General features: G+C 32.0%; 2 protein-coding genes across 3 annotated transcripts; one reads left to right on the forward strand and one right to left on the reverse strand.

The window, feature by feature from the left end:
• The first annotated feature begins 488 nt into the window (after positions 1-488).
• On the forward strand, positions 489-5,277 carry LOC105325663 (class E basic helix-loop-helix protein 40). Its single transcript, XM_066082142.1, has 5 exons — positions 489-610; positions 768-869; positions 1,059-1,143; positions 1,536-1,733; positions 4,033-5,277. Exons 1-5 carry the CDS (start codon positions 545-547, stop codon positions 4,875-4,877), a joined length of 1,296 nt encoding a protein of 431 aa, XP_065938214.1. The 5' UTR covers positions 489-544; the 3' UTR covers positions 4,878-5,277.
• Positions 5,278-9,653: 4,376 nt separating this feature from the next.
• LOC105333783 (uncharacterized) lies at positions 9,654-17,884 on the reverse strand. 2 transcript variants are annotated; one of them, XR_010712605.1, is made up of 4 exons: positions 17,508-17,884; positions 12,808-13,152; positions 10,022-12,547; positions 9,654-9,822 (listed from the first exon to the last, which is right to left on the reverse strand). XR_010712605.1 is itself a non-coding variant. In XM_066080828.1 (3 exons), the coding sequence occupies exons 1-3, from the start codon at positions 17,836-17,838 to the stop codon at positions 12,201-12,203; spliced, it is 1,023 nt and encodes a 340-aa protein (XP_065936900.1). In that variant the 5' UTR covers positions 17,839-17,884; the 3' UTR covers positions 9,654-12,200. The 2 variants fall into 2 exon arrangements, 1 of the variants encoding a protein (XP_065936900.1); XM_066080828.1 differs by having other exon boundaries at positions 9,654-12,547.
• Positions 17,885-18,512: the final 628 nt, after the last annotated feature.

The raw sequence follows: 18,512 nt of genomic DNA on the forward strand, positions 1-18,512 counted from the left end.
AAAACACAATAAATCATAAAAAAAAAAGCTGACAAGTTAAACGACGTTTTTCATACTCGTTACACCATTAGAAATACACTAGAATGACTACGGTTCCTTCCGTTTTTGATTATCTTGAAAATGAACACAAGGCGGGTGCGACTTTTCTTGATTACTCCCCTCTAGCACCTGTACATTATTCTTAACTTGGCCTACAAGGAGAGGAGATACATTGGTTGTGTCTGTTCTCCAATCAGTGTTCATTAAAATAGTTTTTAATTAATGACTTTAAAGAGCTGATGACTATAACAACCCTCTCACCTATAGGAATAATCGACGGTATTTTAAAGCACACAGTATAAGGTAAACATCCTTTTTTCAAGTAAATTGATATCCTGGACGGATTTAATTTCTAATAAAAATCAATTTTCATACTTCTTAATCAATTGTTTGCATCATTCATGTTGAGTTCATCTCACCACTTTGAAAACAACTTTCCTGTGTATGTGTTCCTAGCAGTGCAATTTGTGTCTAAAAGTAGGTTGTAGTTTTCGTATCCAAACCGATGAATTTTTCAAATAATTCCGATGAGTTTGACTTTCATCACGTGAAAAAGCCAAAAGTTCCACGGGTAAAAAGTTTTTTTTATATTTTCTAGAAAGTTCTTAATTAACTTTTTGTTGTAACGTTCAGATTTAAGTTGGTTGTTGTTTTGAACAAATTCTTATATCTAATTTATACAATTCTTAAATTTTCTGATCAACAACCATTGTTTCCCAAATGAACAGGATCCAACGTCCCATCGAATTAAAGAGAAGCGCCGTAGAGATCGAATGAACGACTCTTTGGCAGAGCTTAGTGGACTTATACCGGCAAATTATGTCAAACAGGTAAAAAGTTAAAACGGCTTCAGTTATTGAAATATACCGAGATGGTATCCTTTCGGATAAATGACAGGACATTAGGACATCAGTTACTGATATTTGGCATGATAATTAAGACATCACTTGTTGAAATAGTCCAAAGGGTGTCTGTTGTATAGAGTCAAGCTTAAATGAAACATTTTGCTTGTTTTTCAGGGTCAGGGAAGGATAGAAAAGACTGAGATTATAGAAATGGCCTCCAAGCACATCCGTCACCTACAGAATCTGAACAATTTGCACGGTACGTACACACAGCTTGTTACCAAACACACAAAAAAAAAGTTGTCTTCCATTATTTTTTTTATAAACAATCATTGAATAAAACTGAATTCTATCTATCAAACGATTAAACGCTCATCCAGTACTTCTACAATATTGTCAATAATGGATGTGCTGTGTCATTGTGAAGTGGTCTTTAACAGGTAGTGAACTGGTTGTCCATTCAACTTTGTACAGGTGATTTATTACCTAAGCTTTGACTTTCCTCAAGCGGTGAAATGATAATGTACTTACTGTTGCTTAAATTGATCAATATGAATTAAGTTTTTCAGGTGCTCGATTGGGTTGATAAGGTATTAATTCACTAAACATCTAGTTGGTTGACTTATTGACTTTATTATTTATTGACTACAGGTGGACACATGGAGAACTTCCAGGTAGACGGGGTGGGGCGGCCGTGCTGTGAGGACAAGTTCTACATGGGCTTTAAGGAGTGCCAGGATGAGGTGATGCGGTACTACGTCGAGTTTGAGGGGAGGGACATCAAAGACCCGGTCTGTGTCAATATCAGCAAGCACCTGGACCTGATCAGTTTAAAGTTCCAAAGCACTGGTACGCTAATCATAAATCTAGTCAATTGTTGATACGTAACAGTAAATTAAGCTAGTACAAAACAGTCAAAAGTTCCTAAAAATAGGAAATCAATCTACCAAAAAAAACACTTCAATCAATTAAATCGGAAGATGTAGTTTGTTGCCTTTCCTTTCTATTTTGTGAAAATGCATCAAAGTTTACTATCATTTCGTTAACTATTGAATGTTTTCTGTTGTTATAAAAACCAAATGATTTTCCATAAGCTGGTTTATGAGCAGGTATCGTCAACTTTCATTATGTCATTCATTTGATCATTCTTATAAGGTAAAAATGCCGTCATTTATTTCTTTAATAGTTTGAATTTTAAAATCTCTATTCAATTATTCTAAAATATATACTACTACATTTGAAAAATAGACTAGAAGTTTTGAGCTTTAATACCGATAATCGGAAGAGTACTGCCTTTTCTTTTAAATAATTTAAAGATCATTGGTACTTGAAGATTACCAATTTTTTTTTATTTTTTTTTTTAATCAAGCCTCGCTTAATAATCAACGAATATTTCTTAAATCAAAAATGTTCTGATGTCATCTGGATTTTTTTGATTTTACAATCATGCACATGCGCATTACATTCACGCTAAATCACGGAAGGCTTTTCAGTTTATGTTTCTACAATATCACATCTGCATGGATAAACTCAGAAACGATAATACAAATACGAGTTAATTTTCTTTGGAAAGCTATATATTCTGTTCTTCAAAGAAAATACGGGAGATAAATCTTACACAGTGCATTTACTATGAAAAATCCAGAAAGTCCTGAATGTTTTAATTGGTGTGCGAAGAAACGATATGATAGTATATTCATAACTTCAATATCGCTCTTCATTAAATTCTTTACGTACTCCCCGAGAAGTGGGGGCCAGCTTCATTATAACCTAATTTTTTAAATGTAAATTTTAGAAAATTGTGTTGCTGTTAGAAAAAGGTTTTTTTGTGTGTGTGTATGGGGGGGGGGGGGTTGCTGATGCTACGTGCCTGATTGTAGGCTTAGAGCTGGGTTATGTAAATGTCAACAATACGGTGTGTCTATGTATCGATTTCGTAAATGTCCGATATCATATGCACGGGTCTAACTCTAGTAGAATAAAACAGAATAAAAGTCAAAACATTCTATCATGTAACTGAAAACAGTGGGTTAAGGGTAATAGTATTTAAGTAATTGTAATAAATTATATTGAATACCCTTTTTTCAATTAATCGATAAAAACCATTAATCAAAGAAATTTTAGATGATGACAGCTATATATCAGTATGCCTATAATTATTTTTTCAATTACTTTCGATTACTCTTCACAAAAACATTTTGTGATGCACATTTTGTGAGGAAAAAACCCATACAAGTGTTGTTAAGGATATGATTCATAGAATAAAATGGTTTATATCCATAAATATGATTGGGTACTTTCACTTAAGATAAAAATGTTGGTTTGGTTCACATGAGTATATAATCAGATAATCAATTGTTCGTTTATGCTTAGCGTGTCATTGCAGTTGTTTTTAATTACTTAACCTATGCCTTAGAAATATTACTAGTGCTTCGTAGTGATATATGTTTTTCGACATCAGCAAACGAGATTTTTAAAAAGTGTGTATGCGTCACTTAGTGTGTTTGTCCCTTTCAGGTTAGGTATAAACAATGCAGTCATTGATGAGTGACCATCCTGAAGTTAGACAAGCATATATGAATTTAAACCAATTGCAAGATCTAAAGTAATTTATACAAAGTTTCCCTTATATTTCTATGCACAACGCCCAAAATATTTTACGTATCAATCAGATTCTAATTTCCATAACTGAAAAATTGTTAAAGCTAAAGGGGCAAGGTCAAGATTTTACTTTCACTCGATAACTTTAAAAAACATTTTTTACATCATTTAAAACCTGAGCTCTCTTGCTTGTAATTTTATATTAGAATTTGTTTCAGCATGATAAATCATCAAACGTTTGAAATTCTGATGTTATTCATAATGAAAGAATGGAAACTCTTTTACTCTTAATCTATTTCAACTTTTATAGTTCATACAATATTTTCATAAGAAGTGTCATTAACATTTCATTGAAAGATATTAAAGTATTCGATTAATAACCGATTACTATAATGCTCAAGGGGAGATATATTTCGTTCTTATCATGTATAAGATATACATGGTATCCACGTGACTGCTGTTAACCAATGATTTTCTTACAATTTAACAGGAGGTAAGATATAAAAAGATCTCTTGAAAGAAGCTTTATAAATTTATGTGATTTCAGATCACTATCATCCCAGGATATCTGATTACATGACCATGGAGGACACAAACAAAAGTCTGGATATGGGAAGGGCTATGATACAGGATACGCATGTGGCAACGCCTAGATCCTTGCATCAGGGGTTGACAACTGACACCATCCATGACCCGTTCCTGAAAACTTTACTTGTATCAGAAGAAGCGTCCACAAGTTCACTTAGTGGATCTGTCAGTGGATCCATCAGTGGATCTGTCATCTCTTTTGGTGGGTCCAGTTCATCTGAGTTCTACCTGTATCCAAAGTCAATGAGGAATCCGGACGGACATCAGATGTCCGGGCGGGAGGAGATTGAGGGTTGTAGCTCGGTCAGTAGTCATTCCACCGAGAAGATGAATCCGTCCACAGATTCTGATAGGGACAGTTGTAATGGAACGAGTTTGAAGGAAAATCACGCATACAAACTTAAGCACAACATCATGAATCGATTTTCACAGCAGGAGACACGAGAGCTTCACTTATCAGTGCTCTCTAGCGACACATCCTCTAGCAGCTCAAGAGAAGAAGATAAGGACAAATTGAAAAGGAAGCCCCCTTGCCATAAAGTACGCCCTCACAGCAGTGAAAATATTTCCGTCGAAAGTAGTTCCTCTTCTAGTGAAACACAGGTATTAAGTAACGTTCCGTTGCCAGCGTTTGTGATGAACCCAGAAGGCACACACTATCTTCCCATTAGCATACACCCCTCGTTTTTGGACAATATTTTCGGCAAGAAAAAGGTTAAAATGCACTCTATATCTCATCCCATCAGCATCCCGGTCAATTTTGATGGACCCTACATTGCCATGTCACATTCCCCTCTGAGTTAGTCTTGTGGATCGACAGAGGGGAGTATTAATGAATAATAATAACATAATTGAAAACGATGTTCAACATTATATCTGATGTATTTTTGTGGTCATATGTTTTTGGTAGTCAGGCGACCTAAGTATCCTAACATTGCAAATTATTTAATGAAATCGCATCTGTGCGGATAATAAATGACTTTAACTTTAAAGTTTTTTCTAAAATGACATTGTTCTTATATACTTTGAAGTTCTTGCTTGGGCTTCCAATTAACATTTTGTTTTTTCAACATTTTGTGATAACATTTCGCCAAATCGCCAACGTAAGGCAAATTTTACTAATCGAAAGTTATTAATTTAAAATTTATGTCAATGCGTAGTTTTCTTCAGCATTATTCTCAAGGATACTTATATGCTCTACCAACTTAACGTCATATTTTCTGATTTTGTATTGATCTTTCACATACGACAAGCTGTTGATATGCATTAACATCTCTTTACTCAGCTTTAAAACGTAGCAGGGAGGGTCTCCATACCATTATATAAATAGACATTTACTTAAAAGACGCTTTAAAGCTGCAGTTTATTTGATATGAATTTTGATATAAATGAATGTTGTTTGTACCATTAATATGAAAGACACCATCATGTAAAGAAAACAAACTTTCTTTTTGCTTTTTTAATATAATTCACTTTAATTGTTATGATGCCTTCCTTAGTGATTATCGAATTAAATGCATTTTATGATGTCAAAATTGATTCTGACGTCATATTGTGTAACGTGCAGACGAAAATTAATCAGGAAACCTTAACATACCCTGGTGCATATTGTGATACGTGGAGTCTGTGTGTTGTAACCATGGTGATGTAAGGAATCGATGTGTTTGTGGTATCCATTGTTGTACATTTTTGATTGTTATTTCAGTGCTTCATATCACACAATGTATAGAACTTGTGGGGTTTTTTTTATGTTAAATTGGTTATTTATTTAAAACAAAGTTGTTTCTTTTCTTTTTTTTACCTGAGCAAAAAGCTAAATCAGCTGTTTTGATCAACATTTGTTTAGGATCTGTTGCTGTTGTTTTCTATGGTATCAACTTGAAATCTTTTTTGTGGAACTGTTTGATATTTACATCTATACATCTAATATTTACATAAAAACTCCTTAAATCGTTATGATTAATGTTTACTCAAACTAGGATTTACAGAAAGGGTACACAATTACTAAAGAGAGATAAAAATCAAAGTAACAATTATATTACGGAGTCAGCTTCTTGACTTTTAACTAAAGAGTCGAGAATCAAATTCATTGACAGCATAACTGCTGCTCAAATATTTTATACTTGAGCCCCAAAATGGGAGATAAGCTCTAAATTAGAAAAGTTGAAGAATCATTTAAAGCATTCTTAACAGCTAGAAGCAGATAGTTTGGGGTGCAAAGTTGAAAAAAAATACCCGAAATCTCTTGAGATCCTCTGCGGAGCTACAATTTTGCAATTTCTAAAATAACAACGCCGGCTTCTTAATTAAATGTAAAGTAAATGAATATGTTAAGTATAAGATCTCTAGACAGAAAACAGTGCCATTGGAGAATTGCAGTGTTCTATTAAAGAATATCTTGATAAAATGCTCATGTAAGAAGCATATTAGTTAACACTCAACTTATTAATGCATATCAATACGTTCATGAAATAAAATATCACTATTCCAATTTATAAATCGCGATATATTTATCAATTACGGGTCTCAATATAAATTATCTGTAAATGCTAAGGTGAGTAATGTTGCCCATGGGTCTAAACTATGTGAGCTTACGTAAACATTTTTCATCGATGGAAGTGATGAAATATCACAAACTTGTATGTTTCGGTATTACGTACTATTGTGTACTTTGAGCTCAAGAATTTTCACCCCATGTTCTTTTACCCTTCTACACTTGCAATGTTTTTGTCTAGAATAAATACTCCTTTTAAATAACACAATATGAAATAAGATTGTTTTAATAAGTCCACATTTAGAATTGCCCGCTGGCAACGAGGGTAAAAGAAACATAAAAAGACGGGAACGAATATTACGTGTATATATTAATGCATTTTGTGGAGAATTTGACAAGAATTAAGACTATGGATGGCTGGAAACAAAATATAATAAAATTGCTTATTTCAAAAGACTTGTCCATTTATGTTCGCATTGTCTTGCATTTCATCCGCTTATTACCAAGGGCTGCTATAAATCTACCAAATGTCTTACTATTCAAAGTGTTATATTAGAGGGTTAGTTAGTTATGACGAAATCAGACTTAGATGATTATTTATTTCCTTTGGAGGACGAGCTTTGTATAAAGATAAAGGAAAATATTCTGATTTTAAAAATAAATTGTTATTGATTTAAATGACTAAGTTATAGATTATTGCAAAACATAGCTAAGATTCCAAGGTAGATCTAGTCAAAGAGCTTTCCTAAAATCAAAGATTATAATATTGGATCAATGTGAGTTTTTGTTATGAAATCTACAACACAATTGCACGACCGAGCTCTATCAAAGTAGGAGAGTGGAACATTGTTTGGAAATCAAATATATTGATTTAGAGACTTTAAACCCCACCCCATTTCAAATTAGTTTGAAAGTAGACAGTGTTGCTATGAAGCAAAACTTAATAAATATCGCTTTCTCCAACAGAAGACAAAGAATAATCTACATACCTTAGAAATTAGAACTAAAATTTATTATAGAAACATTTATTTGAGAATCAGACGGTGATAATTTTCTAGGAGTGCTATATAATTAACAAAAAAGATAACAAAGGCTATATATTATTTGCATTACGTATGGGGGAAGATGAATATTGGTAACAGGAAATATTCATATTCAGAATGAAGGAATCTGTATAGGGTCTAAAGTTTAAGCTATTGTATTTTGCTTGTGGTACATACTGGTATTCTTGGATGTAGGTTTTGTCTCCATGTCGCAAATAATGCTTAACACAGAGCGACGGCTATAAATATAGGTTATGCATGCTTTCAATGTATACTTTTTTACGACAAACTCTCGACATATGATGAAATCTAAAAGAGATAATACTTATATATCTCCATCAATAGGAGTTTGATTCTTTTCACTAAATCAAAACCTAACAAAATATATAACTCACATTATAGTCTACCGTTATTCAGTTGCTCAATAAAGGAATAATGTTGTTTGCTTTTCTAATACCTGGATGTCTGGCATTTGTATATGGGTATTGTTGTAAAACTGGAAAAATAATGATCTGATAAAAAGATCTTTTGCTGATTGAAGTAGCTTTTTTGTTGCAAACCGATACAACAAAGTGTCATTTTGTACTAAAAAGCACCGCTAAAAATTTTTTGAATTGGCATTGTTTATAACTATATATGTTTTCATATACATTAGTTCATTTGCACTGTTAATTTTATGTTGCGATGACAAAACCTTTGCTTTTTCTATTCACATGATTTACTACATGTCATGAATAGAGAATTTTTGGGGGAAAACTAGCAACGCTTCTGTTGACTTTGATAAAAATCAGTACTAAGAATTTTAATATATATACAGTAAAATTAATATTAGAGGATATTACATTTCTAACTTTTTTTTTAACATAAGCAATTTCTAGCGTTTGTCTCATTCATTTTTATGTCTTTATCTATATTTTTCCCCCATTATTCAAAATGTGAATAAAAACATGAGCTGAGCGAAGAACTGTGAGCTCTGTTTCTGGCTTATTACTCGACGACTGGCACTACACGTTTGGCTGACGATTAGCAATGTGTTACTGAAGCATTGTAAACATTAATAACGGAAAAAATTACATTTTGTCCAAATTCTTGACAATTTACCCTTACAAAAACATTTTTTTTTAAATTGTGGAATACATTTTATCTTAATCTTTATATGCATATCATTTTTGTTGATTTTAACTAGATTGTTTTATCTGATTACAAAATGTATCAGTATATTACGAAACAAAAATTGATTACTTGATGAGTAAATTACAAAGTAAGTTTGTAAGCAACTTTCTGATTGAACACCATGAGGACATTAAAGTGCATAGTCATATTAATACACTACTACAGTTCAAAGAATAATTTGTAACGTCCAATCAGTATAGTCAAAGTTATAGGATACGTAAAATATAAAGTCCAATCACCAGTGTTCGATTATATAATGATAGGTAACAAGGGCTATTTTGTTACACATAGTCATATTGATACACTACTACAACTATTGTATATGGTGTTCATAAGCAGTGTTGTCACACACTTTTCTTTTAGAATGAGAACCCTATATTGTTAATCTTTGCTTATAAGTGCAATGTCGCTGTTTTGAGAAATAAATTTAATGATATTTTTTTTTCATGCATTTGTCCTTTTTAGTTCTTCGAGAAAAATATGAGGAGCTTATGATATACTCAGTTTAAGTTTTAGAGCGTGTTCCTTTTTTGTTATTGCTGGTCATGATTTCACTCAACATGCTTGGATTGTGCTTTTAGCAATATTTAAAGACGAAATGAACTTGGATGCTAAATCTGAGCCATAAATTTTAGGTGATTTAGACGGTAAGGGTTTGAAGCAGGTGACCTTCGATGATCATATTGAATTTATCACTGGTCAAATCGAAGAGGACAATAAATTTGATATCGTCCGAATATCAGTAAATAGGTATTTTGAAGATAACTTTATTTGTCGGCTAAGCAGATTTACTTGATGATAAACAAATTAGAGTTATCGGACTTTAGATTACGATTGTATCTGGTGTTAAAATTCGATGACTGTACTCACCAGTGAAAAGGTAGCTGTGTATTCTTGCAAATTCGTTTTTGTTTTTGAGTTTGACAAAACACAAGACTGAGGAGCATTGAGTTGATGATAAACAGATGACAATATATGTAGATGGTAGATATAGACTCTAAACGTAATATGACATATGGCGTAAAACATAGACGATTTGCTACAAAAAGAGAAAAACATATTTTAAATAAACTAAATAAGAACAGACACTTAATCATCCTTGCAAATATAACACTGATGAAATGTATGACTATCAGATGTATGAGTACAACTCAATTCAACTAATCATAATAAGATATGCATTTAGTAATATAACTAGCAAAGTTTGGCGACAGACAAATCTGAGCAAAGAGGCATACCTCTAGACAAATAGACAAATGCTGGGATGTTGCCAACAATTTTCTTGATAAATCTGTAGGTTCAGCTTGTTCTTTTCCCCATGCAATGGTTCTTATTGCTCGCTTCTTCTTTAAAAACATTACCTCCTCCAAACAAACTCCTAAACCTCTAGCATCCAGTAGCTGGTTCCAATCGAATTAAGCTTTTTCAGTAAAGATTATTAATAAAGATTAATAGTAAAGTAAAAATTGAGTAAATAAAGTTACATTAACCCGATGCATCATCTTAATATGGTGAAATCTGCACAATTAATAACGTATATATAAAAGGCGCAAACTCTTAAACATACTCAAGGATCAGCAATTTCAAACTTTCATCAACAACCTTAACAAATGTATTAGAATAATAAATTATGCTAGATTAGGTTAAGGGTTAGATTATAAATAGTAACGTAGACATGACCGTCACAGGGTATATTAAAAAAGAAAACGTGGTTCAGGATCAACAAATTAGAATCTTAACTTGAATGGATCCAAATCAAAAGTCTACCAGGATTCCTGGATACACTATTCATTAATGTAAAGAAAACTATTATCAGCTATAACTTTCAAATTGGACCTCTCAAACCGGAATACGACTCCAAAACCAACGCCTTTAAAATGAATAACCTTTTTAATTGATTTGTGTAAATTTTTGTGGAAAGTTAAGCCATTAGTTCTGTTAAAACATCAAACCAATGACAAGCTGGGTTCAGCAAGCAAGTAAATAACCACCAGAAGTCGCAGATATAAATATAGCAAATACTCTAAGAAAAGCAAACACAAGCATCACAACAGTAAGCCTTTGAGTGAAACCAACAAAGCGATGAAAGCGTAATGAGCCAAACTCAGACTTTTTTCAACAAATGGTTATAAAGAGGACACCAATGAACCCGCTTCATATTTTTTTTCAGATTTTTAAATCTTCAAAATAAGTCTGTACCTGCGCACTTCGACAGCTGTTCTGAGTGATTAAAAAGGCACTGTCCTGTTGTATGCATACCTTTCAGGCAAAATAACATTCAATTTTCATATAGGACTTCATATTCATTGCTTTTAATTCTTTTGGCAACATTTTTTGCAAGTCTCGGACAGAAACAAGCCAGTTTAAGAAATGTTTTCATTCTTATTCTCAAATGCACAAGACAGCAGCAAATCCCTTAATACGAAGATGGTGTTTTTTATCTATTGACATTCACCTACGAAATAGATCATTTAACAGAAATGCCAAAAAAACAAAACAAAGAAAAGACAATGGCTATAATTTTTCATGAAAAAAGGTATACGCATCAAAACCAAAACAAATCAATTACAATACGTTGTAGTTAATTTTCAATTTTTAGACACATTCAAAGTGTTACAACTTTGTCTGTGAAAATTCACATAAGCATTTACAATTCAAATTAATAAGAAAATAAAGCTTTACACAAAAAAGTTAATATGAAATTCACACTTCATACTATACTTCATATATTAGTGTAATATATTCTTCTGAAATCTATATACATGAACTGCTTAAACTAAATGAAAATTATTCATTGCATATATATACATATAACTATACCCTTGTTTTATTTAAACGAATGAAATTACAGATATAAGTAAACTCAATCAACTTGCGCAGTAAAGCTTTGTCCTATTAAAAAAAAGATAAAACAGATACATATGAATACACATATGGACTATAAATGTTTTATTATAAAATTTTCACACTGTTATTTACTACTTAAATTAGCTTAAATATTCCAAACATATTCCTAATGCCTTTTCGAGTATCTGTTAAAGCTTATCTCTCGTATGTTAAATTTGAATTTCTTTGACTGGCCCTTAAGAATTGCTCCTATTTAATTTTTTTTTATTTATTTCAATGTATACTCTACTTGCAATTTGGCTCATAGACGTCATTTTACCTAGATACAGAGAAAAATATATATGCATACAGTTTTGCTCATTTTTTTCGATTGATATCAAAGTATATTCTACAGAATCAGAACCGTGAACACGTTGCTTGAAAACAGTTTTTAGTCAAATGTAAAGTAGTATACGACAAACAAAGAAAATAAAGAAAAAATGTAATGCTAAAAAGTATATTAAAACTCATTACGCCTCTTAAAAGAAACGATTTCACGTAAGAGAAAATAAAAGCCTATTGGTAACTTGCTCACCTGTTTATAATTACAACATTAACACGTTTGAATTCTGATATTGAAGTTTGACCAGATACCGTATCATTTGCTAAGCAACCTACCCATGGATAACTATGTAAATATAAAAAAAGATTGTTAAAAACAGTTCGCACGGTTCGATAGCAACCGATTTGGTTTTCTGAATCCACGAATGTTTGTACATTTTTTCTTTCAGCAAAAACATAGTTTTTCATTGACATCTTTCCAATCAGGAACAATACAGTTGTATTAGGGTTCACGGTTGCAGTACAGTTGATCGTCTCATCAATGATGCCAATATATTCGTAAGGCATCGTCTCAACAGTCAAGTTGAGAGGTGGCGCTGGATAAAAGAAAAACAAGATTAGTAATTACAATTCAGTATTTTATGTGATCTGAAAACATTAGTGTTTTTCTACAAATTAAACAACCTATATATTGGTCAGAGCATTATCACTTATCATAGGCATTTAAGACTAAGTTTATGAATATTTTTTTTATACATGATATAAAAAAAAATAGTCAAATAAGCAGCATGTACTTACTCTCAATCATTAATATAATACAAGAAAATAATAATATTAAAAAGCAATGTGCACTTACTCTCCAAGACTACCGTAGTGTTAGCAGCCTTAGAGCTGATGGACGTGTCCACAAGTTGAATGTTACAAGAATAGGTTTGATTCAGTTCACAAACCCCTGGATCACGCCTCACAGCAAAGGACACGGTGACGTTGATGATGTTGTCGCCGACAGTCATTGATCCATTGATTTTACCGTTCTTCGATTCCACTTTTCCATCTTTGGATACATTAAAAAAGAAAAAGGAACCAGATGTATTTTGCTGGAAGATGTTGACGGCCGACCATTCGTATCCTCTGTTATGTATTGAACATGTTAACTCTATAGTGTCGTCGAATCTTGCAAAAAGGATCATCGGTCTCATTTCTACAACCACAAAAATATACAAACGTAAAATGTTTATAAATCAATTAGTTGATGGCATTCTCATTTGAAGATATTAGAAACTTGTGTAGGGTTAAGGTTATATACAATTGATATCTGACGAGTGCAAACCCAATGATACCCCTACAACAGGCTTAGACAAAATCTTTTTTTCTGTGTGATTACTTAAACTGTTTAACTGTTTGAACTTTGATAAATGTATGTACTCTGATTGCTTTTTTTTTGTTCTTTATAATTTATTTGTTTTGTTGTTTCTATATCTTAATTCCTGTGATACATATATTACTTTGTACAAATCATCTTTCAGTAAGTTAAAAACGTGTGTAATGTGTGAATCTGGAGGATATGTTTACTTATGCATTCACTAGACTTGACCCGTGTGTGCACATTTTGACATTGCATATGATTTTCAATAAAAATTAACACGTTTTTGTAATATCCTTTCTGAGTTTATCCATGCAAATGTGATATTGTGGAAACATAAACTAAAGAGCCTCCCGTGATTTAGCATGAATGTAATGCGCATGTGCAAAATGTGCAGATGATTTCCGGATTTTTCAAAAGGAATTTTCGTTGATAAATAATTAGCGAAGCGTGATTGATAAAAAAATAAAAACAATATAGTAATCTTCAAGTACCAATGATGTTTAAAATACATAAAACAAAAGATAGTAATTTTTCGATTTCTCAGTATTTAAGTCCAAAAATTCGAGTAAATCATTTTAATATAAGGCCTAGTAGTAGTAAAGATTTTTTTGTCCAATAACGATTACTAATATATTTTACTTTATCCTATGATATTGTATCATTTGATATGATACAATGTTGTATATGATAATATTGTATCACATAATACAATATCACATTATGAATCAAATATGATACAGTATCATACAATACAATATCATACTATATTATACAATATGATGTCATATTTTTTAATGTTATGATGTATTGCAATATAATATTGTTTCATATAATACTATATTGTATTTTGTTTTATGATATTGTATTATTTGATCAAATATAATAATGTTTAACACAATACATGTCATATTATACGTTACAATATCATGTCTCCCAATTATTGTACGGATATTACTGGTATTATATGATATATATTGTAAGTATGATAGGATGCAATTTTAATCTTATTTTATTGTATTGATTAACATATGAACATATGATTATCATACATATATGTCACATGTACACATTAAAATATTTATAAACATTCATAGTAAGCGCAATGGCTTAGCGCATGCGTACCAATAGGAGCCTGGATTAATCGGAAAACCTTGGAAAGTACGGTGCCTGCATTAAATTCTATATAGTTGACCGAGACTCGCTGAATGCAATCAGAAAAGGCGAAGGCGAAAGTGTGAAGATGCGAAGGCCAGAGTGCGGAATTGGGAAGGAGCGATAGTAGTATCGCTCCTTCGCCTTCGTACCTTCGCACTTTAGGCATCACATCTTCGCGCTTCGTCGTCGCATCTTCGCACTTTTGCTTCTTCGCCTTCGCACTATCGCCTTTGCAAATTCGCATATTTGCCCTAAGGTCTAAGTGGCCCTATCGGAACACCATAGATATATGTAAATGTAATTGTTAAAGGGGCATGGTCACGATTTTGGTCAAATTCTATTTTTCTGTTTTCAGTTGGGCGCCATTTGTCACGGGGTCGTTATTCCTCGTACAAAATAAATAAATAAAAGGATGGCCCAGTTTCCAACATTACTTTATTATGGCATTGGTGAAAAATAATGATGATGAGAAGGTGACCTGAAATGAAAACATTCATACAATTGACGCATACATTTTTATAATATTTAGATATTTTAACTTTAAGATAAAAACATTTTAAGAAAGTATTTCTCACCAAATTCGCTTCAGAATAACTTAAACGTAATAGTTTGAAACTAATGACAGTCTCAAACTATTTAACCAGACTAGTCGTAAAACCGTCGCTGTCTGCTGGCAAACGAGTTATGTTCTAAAATCATGGTGCAAAACATTATAAATTAAGTGTTATCACTCACACTTGCGCACTGACCATACACACCCATGAAAACCTGTTTTACCACTACCAAATATAGACATACAGTAGCTATTACCGTATTTGGTGAATCACAACCCAAAATAACACAATCACGTGACAGAACACGAATACTAGTCAAACACGAGTAAACCATGAATGAGTTAACAATGAAATGTATGGATGAATGAATGAGTAAATAAATGAATTACTAAATACTAAATTATATTCAATTGTATCCCTGTGACAATTATAAACATTGCTTTAGGAAAGCATTTCTACTGATCAAATGAAATTTGAGTCAGTTGTAGAGTTATAAGCAAGATACAGGGCTTACAATTCTTTGTCAAGTAAACAAGACTCGTGCCCTGTTGTTGTTTACATAGGTTCAATATACCAGTAAAAAATCTTTTTCAAGCTGATTTGTCTATCTTCTTATTCATCTTTAGCATAAATAAACAGTTCCTTACGTTTAACACATTCATTAGGTCTAAAATTGGAATTTTCACTTTAACATTCAAAATGTAAACAAAAGCTTTTTTTACATAGCAAAGAATTGCAAGCTCTGTAACTTGCTTATAACTCAACGAATGACATTCAAATTTTGGTTGCCCCTTAAACATGCCTTACTGAAGCATTGTAAACATTAACATTTGAAAAATAATTTTTGACTAAAATTGTGACCATGCCCCTTTAAGATGACAACCACACCCCGATGCAATACGTCAATATCTTCTTTTAACGGAAGTATTTTTATTTTTTAAGATACACCCCTTTTTTCACTTTAAGTTTATTTGAATATGAATTATAATTTTTGTTACTTTCTGTAAACTGCAGCAGTAAAAATTACAATAGTGTAAGGACTATTTCACAAATAATAAAAAAATATACTGAAAAACTTTAATCTAAAAGGGGGTCATTATTTTACAGGGGTCACTTTTCTTCATGTGGAGTGTGCTCATTTCTATGAAAATGACACTTATTCTTCAGGCAAAAGGGTCATTTTTCTACGTAGAATAATGACTGGGGATCATTATTCTTCATTACACCGCCATTATTTGCCGGTTACCTTTTTCCATCAAAACTAATGTCATAGATTTAAAACACAAATTAGTATTCTTAATTATTTAAAATCTGTCACGTCTTCATTCATATTTTTTTATTCAAATCAAATTTAGGTGTATATATACAATATTCACGGAATTATTTAATATTATATCATTACATTGTCATGATTCAAACTCCAAGTAACTTAGATCCACGCTTACGATATCAAAGAGTACTCGAGTACTCAACTCTCGCTCGGGCACACCAATCATCGACTAAATTTTCTTAGTCGATTAATCGATATAAAGTGAGAAAGAAATTTGAATCATTTTTTTCATAATAACGCGGCAGTTTTGGGGCTTCGAATAAAAATAAAATTTATAAAAATAAATATGTTCTCGGCATTTTTAGTCACATAACACTGTATTGAATCGAACAGTTGTCCCTAAAATATTTTAATGCGGCTACAAATTGATCTCTGTTGAATTTGTAGGTCAAATTATTGTTTTCAATAGAAGTGTTTATGCAAACTTGTATTTAGAGAGATCAATTAGTGGTTCTCCTTTACAGTTATTTATTGGATTAGATGTTTGTATTAATCAAAGATTTAATCATATCAACTCAAGTCGTTTGTTTTTATACAGCCATTAGATTTGATTGTTGATTTGGCACGGCACGAGACAATGATTTAACATGAAACAGGTCACACTTGATTTGCTTTAACTCAATTATGTGTAAGCGTCACAAGAAAAAGGAAAAACTTAGAAATTACTAACGGATATCTAAATAAAATGCTTTTTAATTTATTTGAAATCAAATACATCTATAGTGCGTATTATCAAAAGTTTTCAAATCATTGTTCATTAGGGATAATGGTTAAGATACGGTGTATGTGACAGTAGAATAAGGACACACAGTTTCAAATAAATGAACACTCGATTATCGCTCGACTAAAGGCTCCGATTAATCGACTTAGCCAACCGAGTAAAATTGACATCCCTACTAAAAACGAAAGTAGATTTTTTGTCAATATCACAATAATTGCTGATCAGGTAAAATTTAAATATGGTATACGAACACCATCTCTTAAAAAGTGTACACAAAAGCTATAATGCAAGTATTTCGTTGTTAATTGGGAAAAATTCATTCATTTCTAGGTAAAGTTATAATTTCTTTATTTTGGTGTTTAACAAAGGTAAATGACAGTAAAAAAATGATTTAACATTGTATAATTTTGAAAATGAAAACTATACGCACCCAATCCTTGTTCTCTGTTCTGCAACTGTTTGATTGAGTGTTTCAGTTCATCGATGTCGCTCCTGAATTCTCTGAGAACCTGGTAAACATTTTCAAAATCCTTACTATAGCACTCGTTCTGAGTATGGTAAATGGGTTGTGCTGCCGAGAACATCACAACAAAAACGGAAAGGAGCAACGTTGGTCGGACGTAGGCCATAGGGCTTTGTTCCATTGCTAACAACAGATGACGCTTAAAATGAAATACAAACTGTACCAATGAAGATCCCGCTATGTTTGAGTCATTGATGGATAGAAAAAATTTACTTCCGTTTTGCTTAAACATGAACATGGCTTGAATAAATAAGCACTAGTACTGGGGTATAAACTTTTTAAGTTCGTTACACTCGCTTGCACATCTTTTTGCGCATTTCCGTGAATATGTCTTGACCTTTTGTTGTCATTTTCGTCTTGACTTTAAATCAAGTGCGTAATATTTGATAATTTCATCACAACCAAGACACAACGATATACATGTAAGACCTGCGCCCACAAAGCTGTGATATATACAGCGAAATGCATTAAACTGATTAGTTGGATCAACACACCAATATGCACATGAAGGTATTTGTTAAAGCATTATGAGCTGCATTTTTTATCTTGCAATTTCTTTTTTAATGAAAATGTTTTTCGACTTAAATGACAAAAATCATTGTTTTAAATTTTTGTTAGCTATATTTTTGTGGGAGAATCCGTTAAGAAGCCTTAATTGGAGCAAAATTGAATTATTGTCGTCTGTGCAGAAATTGATTTGCTATTTATTCCTTATAAGAGAAGTCTTTCCCCCGACAAAATATTCATTATTTTAAACCCTATTTACCATAAAAGTTTTGATTACATGAAGACTAATCATATTAGCAGGTTTTTGCAGCAAAATAAAATTCTAAAAAATACAGTTTATATTGCTTTTAATAAATGAGTTTACAATTAAAAGGCTCATATAAGCCTTCAACTTTTTTATTTGAA

This window comes from Magallana gigas, chromosome 4, assembly GCF_963853765.1.
Source record: "Magallana gigas chromosome 4, xbMagGiga1.1, whole genome shotgun sequence".
NCBI classification, from domain to species: domain Eukaryota; kingdom Metazoa; phylum Mollusca; class Bivalvia; order Ostreida; family Ostreidae; genus Magallana; species Magallana gigas.

What these genes read in the sequence shown, in the direction of transcription:
- LOC105325663 (XM_066082142.1), top strand. Translation starts at nt 545, where the DNA reads ATGAATTTTTCAAATAATTCCGATGAGTTTGACTTTCATCACGTGAAA. An exon ending in AAAAGCCAAAAGTTCCACGG is followed by an intron (nt 611 to 767) that starts GTAAAAAGTTTT and finishes CCAAATGAACAG; the next exon opens with GATCCAACGTCCCATCGAAT. An exon ending in CGGCAAATTATGTCAAACAG is followed by an intron (nt 870 to 1,058) that starts GTAAAAAGTTAA and finishes CTTGTTTTTCAG; the next exon opens with GGTCAGGGAAGGATAGAAAA.
- LOC105333783 (XM_066080828.1), bottom strand. Translation starts at nt 17,838, where the DNA reads ATGTTCATGTTTAAGCAAAACGGAAGTAAATTTTTTCTATCCATCAAT. An exon ending in GAACAGAGAACAAGGATTGG is followed by an intron (nt 13,153 to 17,507) that starts GTGCGTATAGTT and finishes TTGTGGTTGTAG; the next exon opens with AAATGAGACCGATGATCCTT. An exon ending in CACTACGGTAGTCTTGGAGA is followed by an intron (nt 12,548 to 12,807) that starts GTAAGTGCACAT and finishes TCTTTTATCCAG; the next exon opens with CGCCACCTCTCAACTTGACT.